Here is a 12,803-nt window from a genome sequence, read left to right on the forward strand (position 1 = left end):
ATTATACACATTTTGTAATGACTTAAGTTAATATGTTATTATGATATCTGAGTGAGAATAACTAACAAAATTAATGGGGGCCACTGGAGGTCAGGGCCTCTGGGCACGTGCCCTGTGTGCCCGGTCGGTATTTGACCACGATTACAAGTTTAGATATCTGGTTATCTGGCTAGTTTAACTACCACTCTAAAATGTGTTAGCTGACATGTTAGCTTACTCACAATAGTAGATTGAGACCCCGACTGAGTTTATGTCACTTATGCCTGGAACTGGCCCTGATCACAACAGCTTGTTTTCCCAAGCTTTCCCAAGCTGCAACAGGGCCTTCTCCAGGGTTGTGCTGAGGCTCTGGAACTCCACAACCATCCCTGACGGAGTCTTCACCATCTTTAAGTTCCACCTAAATACCCACCTCTTCACCATGGCCTACCACCCTCCGATCCAACAGGTCCCAGATGTGCTCAATGGGATTGAGATCCGGGCTCTTCGCTGACCATGGCAGAACACTGACATTCCTGTCTTGCAGGAAATCACTCACAGAACGAACAGTATGGCTGGTGGCATTGTCATGTTGGAAGGTCATGTCAGCATGAGCCAGCAGGAAGGGTACCACATGAGGGAGGAGGATGTCTTCCCTGTAATGCACAGCGTTGAGATTGCCTGCAATGACAACAAGCTCAGTCCGATGATGCTGTGACAAACTGCCCCAGACCATGACGGACCCTCCACCTCCAAATCGATCCCGCTCCAGAGTACAGGCCTCGGTGTAATGTTCATTGCTTTGACGATAAACGTGAATCCGACCATCACCCCTGGTGAGACAAACCGCGACTCGTCAGTGAAGAGCACTTATTGCCAGTCCTGTCTGGTCCAGCGATGGTGGGTTTGTGCCCATAGGCAACGTTGTTGCTGGTGATGTCTGGTGAGGACCTGCCTTACAACAGGCCAACAGTCCCTCAGTCCAGCCTCTCTCAGCCTATTGTGGACAGTCTGAGCACTGATGGAGGGATTGTGCGTTCCTGGTGTAACTCGGGAGGTTGTTATTGCCATCCTGTACCTGTCCCGCAGGTGTGATGTTCGGATGTACCAATCCCGTGCAGGTGTTGTTACACGTGGTCTGCCACTGCGAGGACGATCAGCTGTCCGTCCTGTCTCCTTGTAGCGCTGTCTTAGGCGTCTCACAGTACGGACATTGAAATTTATTGCCCTGGCCACATCTGCAGTCCTCAAGCCTCCTTGCAGCATGCCTAAGGCACATTCATGCAGATGAGCGGGGACCCTGGGCATCTTTCTTTTGGTGTTTTTCAGAGTCCGTAGAAAGGCCTCTTTAGTGTCCTAAGTTTTCATAACTGTGACCTTAATTGCCTACCGTCTGTAAGCTGTTAGTGTCTTAACGCCCGTTCCACAGGTGCATGTTCATTAACTGTTTATGGTTCATTGAACAAGCATGGGAAACAGTGTTTAAACCCTTTACAATCAAGATCTCTGAAGCTATTTGGATTTTACGATTTATCTTTGAAAGACAGTATCCTGAAAAAAGGGACGTTTCTTTTTTTGCTGAGTTTAGTTCACCTGACACAAGACTGAATGAATCCAAACATTGCACTGTTGATTTTATGTGCATTTTACGTTAACTATACTTTTCACAGCATTTGTCAATAATGAAATCGAAAAAAAAACTCTGGATACATTCAGTAACATGATAAGAATATTTCTGGAAAATGTGGTGTAGGTGCAACATAACACAAAAATATGACAAGGGTTTGAGTGAGAGTACTAGCTGGTGTCTTCAAGTGGCCACACACCCCTCCAGTGTGGGCACAGTTCCCAAGTCATTTCAATACACTCAAAGAGTCTTCAACTATAAGGTGTTTTACTTTAGTTCTCCTAGCAGTGTCGTTGAGGAAATAGAGCACGTTGGAACACAGCTCTGCATCCCTGCCTTTACACAACTACTGTTGTTGTTCACGCAACCAGTAACGGTCCATTATAACATCGCAATCTGGGTCAGGTGGGCATGATTTGAAAGCTTGTTCTATTGCCAACATGACCAGCTAAATGATAAACTACAATCTTACGGTGTTAGGCTTTCACAATGCTATTAGAAAAGCAGGTCGTACAGTGTGCATAGAACGGAGTCACGAGTTCATTCAGATTCGGAAAATGTTCATCATAATACAACAAACAGGTTCATTCTGTTCAGGACAACCCAGGGTAGAACACCATCTCATATTGTAACTGTACATCAAACATAGTCATCAGAAACATCGACACTGTATATGACATGAGTTTTTTGTGAAGTGCACATTTGGACTCACGAGTCTTTGGCTTGCTTCGATGACATCAAAGTGGTATTTATTATAATCCTCAACGTCTCATCTTTCAAAATACATAGATTCATCGGAATTTACAGATGCTCAAGTTCAGAACGGCTGTCTGTCAAAACCCATACAGTGCTGTGAAGCGCAGAGCCAAACCTCTGGAGTCATGTATAGCATGTTACTGTGCATCCACTATGTTCCAGTATAAGCACAGACAATATTAAATACATTTGGTATGGAGAGTTGTTCAGTGTGTGTGAGGATGTGTGTGTGTCTCTGTGTGTGTTAAACGTGTATGTCTCTGTGTGTGTCTCTGTGTGTGCTAAACGTGTATGTCTCTGTGTGTGTCTCTGTGCGAGGTGAACTCCCACGCTGGCAGCAGATAGTAATTACTGCAGGTCTGCCCAAACAGCAGCCCTAATTAAATCAGCATGCAGTTATTGTGTGATGGTATGTGTAAGTTACCAGGCTATTGACCGGGCTAATATAGCTCAGCCCACCAGAAACACCAGGTCATTGTTGTTCAACATTTGGTCAGGGAAAATCAACACCATGCAACCCAGTCAACCCACAAGCCAATTCTGATTCATATAAACCCCCTCTGATCCTCCACACACAGAGAGAGAACTTGAGTGGCAGTCTCTCTCTCTCTGCCTCTCTGCATAGAGCCATGCCAACATACACTGAGTGTAAAAAAACATTAGGAACACCTGCTCTTTCCATGACAGACTGACCAGGTGAAGCCAGGTGAAAGCTACGATCCCTTATTGATGTCACTTGTTAAATCCACTTCAATCAGTGTAGATGAAGGGGAGGAGACAGGTTAAAGAAGGATTTTTAAGCCTTGAGACATGTATTGTGTATGTGGGCCATTCAGAGGGTGAATGGGCAAGACAAAAGGTGTAAGTGCCTTTGAACGGGGTATGGTAGTAGGTGCCATACACACCGGTTTGAGTCAAAAACTACAATGCTGCTGGATTTTTTCACACTCAACAGTTTCCCATGTGTATACGAAATGCTTCAGTCTGGTTTTAGACCCCATCATAGCACTGAGACGGCACTTGTGAAGGTGGTAAATGACATTTTAATGGCATCGGACCGAGGCTCTGCATCTGTCCTCGTGCTCCTAGACCTTAGTGCTGCTTTTGATACCATCGATCACCACATTCTTTTGGAGAGATTGGAAACCCAAATTGGTCTACACGGACAAGTTCTGGCTTGGTTTAGATCTTATCTGTCGGAAAGATATCAGTTTGTCTCTGTGAATAGTTTGTCCTCTGACAAATCAACTGTAAATTTCGGTGTTCCTCAAGGTTCCGTTTTAGGACCACTATTGTTTTCACTATATATTTTACCTCTTGGGGATGTTATTCGAACACATAATGTTAACTTTCACTGCTATGCGGATGACACACAGCTGTACATTTCAATGAAACATGGTGAAGCCCCAAAATTGCCCTTGCTAGAAGAATGTGTTTCAGACATAAGGAAGTGGATGGCTGCAAACTTTCTACTTTTAAACTCGGACAAAACAGAGATGCTTGTTCTAGGTCCCAAGAAACAAAGAGATCTTCTGTTGAATCTGACAATTAATCTTAATGGTTGTACAGTCGTCTCAAATAAAACTGTGAAGGACCTCGGCGTTACTCTGGACCCTGATCTCTCTTTTGAAGAACATATCAAGACCATTTCAAGGACAGCTTTTTTTCCATCTACGTAACATTGCAAAAATCAGAAACTTTCTGTCCAAAAATGATGCAGAAAAATTAGTCCATGCTTTTGTCACTTCTAGGTTAGACTACTGCAATGCTCTACTTTCCGGCTACCCGGATAAAGCACTAAATAAACTTCAGTTAGTGCTAAATACGGCTGCTAGAATCCTGACTAGAACCAAAAAAATTGATCATATTACTCCAGTGCTAGCCTCTCTACACTGGCTTCCTGTCAAAGCAAGGGCTGATTTCAAGGTTTTACTGCTAACCTACAAAGCATTACATGGGCTTGCTCCTACCTATCTCTCTGATTTGGTCCTGCCGTACATACCTACAAGTACGCTACGGTCACAAGACGCAGGCCTCCTAATTGTCCCTAGAATTTCTAAGCAAACAGCTGGAGACAGGGCTTTCTCGTATAGAGCTCCATTTTTATGGAACGGTCTGCCTACCCATGTCAGAGACGCAAACTCGGTCTCAACCTTTAAGTCTCTACTGAAGACTCATCTCTTCAGTGGGTCATATGATTGAGTGTAGTCTGGCCCAGGAGTGGGAGGGTGAACGGAAAGGCTCTGGAGCAACGAACCGCCCTTGCTGTCTCTGCCTGGCCGGTTCCCCTCTTTCCACTGGGATTCTCTGCCTCTAACCCTATTACAGGGGCTGAGTCACTGGCTTACTGGGGCTCTCTCATGCCGTCCCTGGAGGGGGTGCATCACCTGAGTGGGTTGATTCACTGATGTGGTCATCCTGTCTGGGTTGAATCTAAGTGTGCGTTCTCTAATTCTCTCCTTCTCTCTTTCTCTCTCTCGGAGGACCTGAGCCCTAGGACCATGCCCCAGGACTACCTGACATGATGACTCCTTGCTGTCCCCAGTCCACCTGGCCGTGCTGCTGCTCCAGTTTCAACTGTTCTGCCTTATTATTATTCGACCATGCTGGTCATTTATGAACATTTGAACATCTTGGCCATGTTCTGTTATAATCTCCACCCGGCACAGCCAGAAGAGGACTGGCCATCCCACATATGCTCTCTCTAATTCTCTCTTTCTTTCTCTCTCTCGGAGGACCTGAGCCCTAGGACCATGCCCCAGGAATGCCTGACATGATGACTCCTTGCTGTCCCCAGTCCACCTGACTGTGCTGCTGCTCCAGTTTCAACTGTTCTGCCTTATTATTATTCGACCATGCTGGTCATTTATGAACATTTGAACATCTTGACCATGTTCTGTTATAATCTCCACCCGGCACAGCCAGAAGAGGACTGGCCACCCCACATAGCCTGGTTCCTCTCTACGTTTCTTCCTAGGTTTTGGCCTTTCTAGGGAGTTTTTCCTAGCCACCGTGCTTCTACACCTGCATTGCTTGCTGTTTGGGGTTTTAGGCTGGGTTTCTGTACAGCACTTTGAGATATCAGCTGATGTACGAAGGGCTATATAAATACATTTGATTTGATTTGATTTGTATCAAGAATGGTCCACCATCCAAAGGACATCCAGCCAACTTGACACAACTGTGTCAAAGCATTGGAGCATTGGAGTCAACATGGGCCAGCATCACCATGGACTGAGTCCATGCCCCAATGAATTGAGGCTGTTCTGGGGTCAAAAGGCTCAATATTAGGAAGGTGTTCCTAATGTTTTGTACACTCAGTGTATATGATCTAATATAATAGACATTAGTCAGTTGTTAAGCTATTTGTGGGGATCAAATCAAGTCTCCACTGCGTCTCATTAGTGTCACCCACACTGGCACTTAACGAGGGAATTCAGCACCCTGTTACAACGTGCCTGTCCACGCCACTAAAAGCCCATTGCTGCACCAATTGGTTCCTCCAGTTTCCTCCACTCTGGTTACTTGACCACTGACAGGAAGAACACTGTATTAAGTAGTGGCTTTATTGTGTTGATATGAAGAGATTGGCTGTGACTGACTCACATGCATTAATTTATTTATTTTGGGGATTAATTGAAATGTTGCGAAACCATTCCTCTCTGTGATGTTGTCTTCATTGTGATTCAGGTAGCATTTCAGCTCTATTCAATGTAGCTACTATCCCGTATGCAAGCTAACTGTAGAAGCACTAGTAGGTTTTATATCTATGACACATTCCTCCACTTAATACTAAACGAGCCAGATTGGAACACATTCAACATTTCTTTTCACAACTGAATTTATTTATCTGAAAAGAAAACGTACGAAGAAACACGATGAAAGGAATCAAAACCTTGCACAAAAATGTTTGATTTAGTTCCCACAGTACTGCACATGCAGTCCTTCCCCAATCACATCAAAGATATGCAAATTAGACATTTTAAGTACCCCTCAAACATCTGCATTTGCCTTGAACAAGGTATTTTTGGCTAGCCGATACCATAACATTCAGCATTCTGCCCTACAGCACCAATCAGAAATCGCCACAGAGCTCTCCTCAGACCTCCAGGACTGGTACGTGACCGAGAGAAGCAACACAGTAGAGGAGATAGGCAGACATTGGAGAATAGAAAAAGCAGCTTCATGCTATTCCATCTCCTTGGTAACACCCCAGCCTAAACTAATAACAAACCCATCCATTCAGAGGGAATTCCGACTGTTAAAAGGTAAGGCAGTGCCGATAGATGACTCCCTGCATACAGCAAGCATATTAGGCAGGCAGAAACTGGATTTCCTTGACTAATGTAATGGGATAAAATATGAATCATTAATTGAGACGAAGGCAGGGAAATAGGATTGAGTTTGACGTTCCCGAGGATGAAATTAGAGAAGTGCGATATTGGTGAGAGAGACAGAGACAGAGTTAGAGAGAGCTACAATGAACTACAGGACAAAATACAAAACCTCTGACCCAAAAAGGCCTGTGGTGTTGACCTAAATGAAATGATAAAATATTCAGACCACAAATTTCAATTCGTTTTTTAAAACTCTTTAACATCAAACTCTTGGCATCTTCTGCAATATCACCCCAATTCACAAAAGTAAAGGAAAATTTGACCCTAATAACTACCGTGGGATACGCGTCAACAGCAACCTTGGGAAAATCCTCTGTATTATCATTAACAGCAGACTTGTACATTTCCTCAGTGAAAACAATGTACTGAGCAAATGTCAAATTGGCTTTTTACCAAATTACCGTACGACAGACCACGTATTCACCCTGTACACCCTAATTGACAAACAAACAAACCAAAACAAAAGGCAAAGTCTTTTCATGCTTTGTTGATTTCAAAAAAGCTTCTGACTCAATTTGGCATGAGGGTCTTCTATAGAAATTGGGGGAAAAACATACGATATTATAAAATCCATGTGCACAAACAACAAGTGTGCAGTTAAAATTGTAAATAACACACACATTTCTTTCCACAGGGCCGTGGGATGAGACAGGGATGCAGCTTGAGCCCCACCCTCTTCAACATATCTATCAATGAATTAGCAAGGGCACTAGAACAGTCTGCAGCACCCGGCCTCACCTTACTAAAATCTGAAGTAAAAAATGTCTACTCTTTACTGATGATCTGGTTCTTCTGTCCCCAACCAAGGAGGGCCTACAGCAGCACCTAGATCTTCTGCACAGATTCTGTCAGATCTGGGCCATCATTAAATCTCAGTAAGACAAAAATAATGCTGTTCCAAAAAAGGCCCAGTTGCCAGGACCACGAATACAAATTCCATCTAGACACCGTTGCCCTAGAGCACACAAAAAACAATACCTACCTCGGCCTAAACATCAGCACAACAGGTTACTTCTACAAAGCTGTGAACGATCTGAGAGACAAGGCAAGAAGGGCATTCTATGCCATCAAAAGGAACATTAAATTTGACATACCAATTAGGATCTGGCAAAAAATACCTGAATCAGTCATAGAACCCATTGCCCTTTATGGTTGTGAGGTCTGGGGTCCGCTCACCAACCAAGAATTCAAAAAATGGGACAAACACCAAATTGAGACTCTGCATGCAGAATTCTGCAATTCTGCATTCTCTGTGTACAACATAAAACACAAAATAATGCATGCAGAGCAGAATTAGGCCGATATCTGCTAATTATTAAAATTGAGAAAAGAGCAGTTCAATAATTCTACAACCATCTAAAAGGAAGCGATTCCCAAACCTTCCTTAACAAAGCCATCGCCTACAGAGAGATGAACCTAGAGAATAATCTTTTAAGCAAGCTGGTCTTGGGGATCTGTTCACAAACAGACCCCACAGAGCCCCAGGACAGCAACACAATTAGATCCAACCAAATCAAGAGAAAACAAAAAGATAATTACTTGACACATTGGAATGAATTTACCAAAAAAGAGCAAACTGGAATGCTATTTGGCCCTAAACAAAGAGTACACCGTGGCAGAATACCTGACCACTGTGACTGACCCCAAATTAAGCAAAGCTTTGACTATGTACAGACTCAGTGAGCATGGCCTTGCTATTGAGAGAGGCCGCCCTAGGCAGACCTGGCTCAAGAGAAGACAGACTATGTGCACACTGTCCACAAAATGAGGTGGGAATCTGAGCTACACTTCCTAACCTCCTGCCAAATGTCTGACTATATTAGAGAGACATATTTCCCTCAGATTACAGAGACCCACAAAGAATTCCCCCCAAAATAAAACATTTATAAACTCCCATATCTATTCGGTGAAATACCACAGTGTGTCATCACAGTAGCAAAATGTGTGGCCTATTGCCACAAGAGAGAACAAACATCATTGTAAATACAACCCTTGTTTAGGTTTATTCATTTTCCCTTTTGTGATTGAACTATTTGCACATCATTATAACACTGTACCATGATAGGACATTTGAAATGTGTTAATTCCTTTGAAACTTGTGAGTGTAAGTTTTAATGTTATTTTTTGATTGATTATTTCACTTTTGTATATTATCTACTTCACTTGCTTTGGCAATGTAAACATATGTTTCCCATGCCAATAAAGCCCTTTGAATTGAATTGAGAGAGAGAGAAATAAAGAGAGAGAGAGAGAGAGAGAGAGAGAGAGAGAGAGAGAGAGAGAGAGAGAGATACCACAATGTGCAATCCGGGCAGCAAGATTTGTGGTCCGTTGTCATGAGAAAAGGGCACACAAACAACATTGTAAATACCACCAATATTTATATGTTTATTTATCTTCCCCTACTACTCGTACTATAATTGGTAAAACATTGTACATAATATAACACTTGAAATGCCTTTATATTTGCAATGTTTACTGTTAAATTGTGATGTGTTTTGGTTGATGTTGTTTTTGTTTCTTCTCACTTTTATTTATTGCTTATTTCACTTGCTTTGGCCATGTAAACATGCTTCCCATGCCAATAAAGACACTTTGAATTGAATTGAGAGAGATACAGAACGAGAAGGTGAAGGCCAAAAGTGATGTCTTTGCCTCCTCATCTTTCTCTCTCCTATTCCTAACAAGTGCTGCTTGATTGGTGCTTTATGCCGCTTTGCTGAACAGGAAAAGGCTTTGTTTCCCTGGAGGCAAAGTGTCCATGCTAATAAAATTACTCCTCCCAGACACGCTGCCAACACAATCTGTCCATCACGGGAGAGCCGGAGAGAATGGAATGGGTATCCTGCTTTATACTATCTTGTCTGATAGGAAATGCATAGAATACACCTGCAAATACTGTCACAAATCACAGGAGGTGCTCAGGTGGAAAATGAGACTGGCTCTTAATCAAGCAGACCAGAAACTCTGGGGAAATGGCTGTCAGTTCATAGTATGCTGGAACAGAGAAAGACACATATGGGTCTTTCTCTAAAATAGGGTACCAGTGAGGATTTCCTACACTTGACAACTTGTTACAGCTGTTGATAAATCCTTGATAATAATCTGTCAATTTTTTTCAAGTCATTATATTAAGATATAAGGGGGATCACAGCTCTACTTAATCAAATTCACCAGTTGATTTAAAACTTATGTTTAACCCTTTATCATGGTTGGTGTCTTGACGGATTTGTCCGAAATCGTGTATGTAAAACATGACTTTTCTGTCCTTGCATTTATGGAAGTGTAGGATATCGTTATATTATATATTAAGCATTAATCAGTTAAACATTGAACTTGAACCCTGTAAGAATTCTGGATCTGGCTGTCAGTTTTTTGTATAGAGATCTCAGAAATACAGTGTAACTACATAACATTTTGTGTCTCCTTATGTCAGGGGGTGAACACAGTTTTCATGGGCACACAAATCCCAAATGATGTGATGCTAACCGAAAGAGTATTACCTTGATACTTCAAACCTAAATCGATACTGTCCTTAACGTGGTTCTTCAATAACTATGCATAACAATGTGTATTTGGCATCCAGCTGATTAGTTACGCTGCTTTATTTTCACACATCATCATCTGATCCAGGTTTGAATTTTCTGAATGAGAGTCAAGTGGTGAACAGTTGTTGTGATAGTGCATGCGATGCAACAACAGCCCAAGTGCTGGGAAAAAATGTGTTTTGGTGTCTCATTCCTTATGGTGAAGACAGTTGTGCCTGGATTCATGTTGGATCTAATATCCCTAGCGAATTGATGTTGATCATCTGTTGTCTGCATGATTCACAGCAGGGTCTTGTTAGATTGAACAGAGAAAACATCAAGGTAATGTTTTCTGATGTTTTTTTTTAATGTTTTTTATTTTTAAATCTGACGTTTCCTCAGATTGGTGTTTGAAAAGTCCTTGTAATTATTGAAGACAATTTACAAGTTCTCCTGCTCCCTCATAATTCATTATCTGTGATTTCATTTTTGATGAGTTTTGTGAGAGATGTGGTCACTTCCGTTTGTTTCCCACCACTTCAATGAAAGGGTGTTGCGTTGCACTACTCTGTTGCTGTAAAACCATGTTATTATGATGACGACAACATCTGTTGTTCTCTTCAACTTGACCATACATACAAATCCTTCCATTAAAAAAGGAACCTGGTTATTTGTTACTTGGTCAGTATAAAAAAAAGAGGTGGTGAGATTGTAATGCTACAGCTATTCATGGCTTTATTATGTGTGCCTGCGTCGGCCACATAGGCTACAGAAAGGTCGCCATGCATGCATCCAATTTATTTAGTCAGGCAATGTCCACATTATTCTCACATATTTTATAATGTAATAATAATGTGAATATCAATGCATTTGCAAGGCCTAAAAAATGCATTATTTTTAGTGGTAATGGTCTACTTTATTGACACGTTTTGATAGCTTTTTGGGGGGAGGGAGGGTTCTATATTAGGCCCTATAAGTACAATTATATAACATATACAATCGTATAACATTGAGGTCCATGAAAATTACAATTAAGTACTTGAAAAAGTCCCTGAAAGTCCTTGAATTTGACTTGCCAATGTGTGTATGAACCCTGCTTAAAGGAGGTATAGTCCTAGGTCTATGTTGTTGAATAGGTGGAGTTATGGGCCATGTTGCATATATTACCTTTTATTCCTCTAAGTACAAATGTGGAACTACATTATTATTATTTTTTTAAACCATTTGAAAATATTTATCCCAATGTCACACATTGGCCCCATTATGTATAAAAAGACCCATAGGCACACAACTGTACACACATAGTCGTACGGACGCACACATTCCCACACTCAATGCTCTGACCTGCAAACTTGACGTGGAACTTGTTCTCAGGTTTGAGGATCTGGACATACAGGGGGCAGTTTGGGGCAAAGTCCTTCACCGCCCAGGCTCTTAGAATGGTCTGGTGATCCTGGTAGAGAGAGAGAAAGAGAGAGAGAAAGAAAGAGAGAGAGAGAGAGAGAGAGAGAGAGAGAGAGAGAGAGAGAGAGAGAGAGAGAGGGAGAGAGAGAGAGGGAGGAAGGAAGGAAGGAAGGAAGGGAGGATGGGATAGAGTATCAAGAAAGAGACTCAAATCATTAGCAGCACCAGTAGCTCCTCCACAGTCACAGATTGTATCTCCTCTATGTACAATCCCCCTGGTAAGCCTCTTCAACTAGGGCACGGAGCTTTCAACAGAACTAACAGGCTATAGCCACACCAGAAAGGAAAATTCCCTAAAATTCCCGTAATTATGTCACAGGTGTGAAATAGTCTGCTAAGAACGGCAACGCAGAGAGGAAAATAGGAGCCAGGGTAAAATAAGAAGATAAATAAAAGTTGTGAAATAGTTATTAGGATGATCATTTACATTTTGATAAAAATATAGTAGAGGTAGAGAGAGAAAGCTGTGAAGGAGGGAAAGAAGAGTGGAGGACAGGAAAAGAAGGAGGGTGGCGTTGTGGAGATTAAAAGTCTTAAAAGGAGATTGAGGAACGTACAGCAGCGAAGCGGTCCACCTCGAATCGGTTACTGAGGATAAAACAGGCCTCAGCATCGTCCATCCTACAGCCAGTTAGTAGAGCAGCAGGAGGGGTCAGGCCAAGACAGGACACAGGTCAGATAGAGGCAGGAGGAGGAGAGAGGAACAGGAGATGAAAGGATGAGAGGAGAAAGAGGGGGGGGTGGATGTTGTTGTTGTCATGTTTTTGAGAGAGAACAAAGGAGGAACAGGACAATAGAACAATACATTTGTTCTTCTAACACACACGACTTCACAGCGAGTTACTACCAGGGCAGCAGATGAGACGAGGAGGAGAAAATACAATCATTTTATTTGCTGTCTTTATTTAACAGAGCCAGTGTACTGTAACTGCTATCTGCCCTGATAACTGTCTAACATTGCCTATGAGATATGCCCCTGTAGCATGTCTTGTTTTGGGGCCCCTGGAGGGGCGGCAGGTAGTCTAGTGGTTAGCGCTTTGGGCCAGTTACTGA

General features: G+C 42.4%; 1 protein-coding gene across 1 annotated transcript in view; it reads right to left on the reverse strand.

Moving 5' to 3' along the window:
• LOC139422325 (potassium channel subfamily T member 2-like) overlaps positions 1-12,803 on the reverse strand; it is an 84,831-nt gene that overhangs the window by 23,414 nt on the left and 48,614 nt on the right. Inside the window, exons 13-14 of the mRNA XM_071173520.1 lie at positions 12,308-12,371; positions 11,631-11,739 (exon numbers count right to left, since the gene is read on the reverse strand). Of these exons, the coding sequence (XP_071029621.1) occupies positions 11,631-11,739; positions 12,308-12,371 (173 nt within the window). The remainder of the gene's footprint in view (positions 1-11,630; positions 11,740-12,307; positions 12,372-12,803) is intronic.

This window comes from Oncorhynchus clarkii, chromosome 12, assembly GCF_045791955.1.
Source record: "Oncorhynchus clarkii lewisi isolate Uvic-CL-2024 chromosome 12, UVic_Ocla_1.0, whole genome shotgun sequence".
Taxonomy (NCBI): Eukaryota; Metazoa; Chordata; class Actinopteri; order Salmoniformes; family Salmonidae; genus Oncorhynchus; species Oncorhynchus clarkii.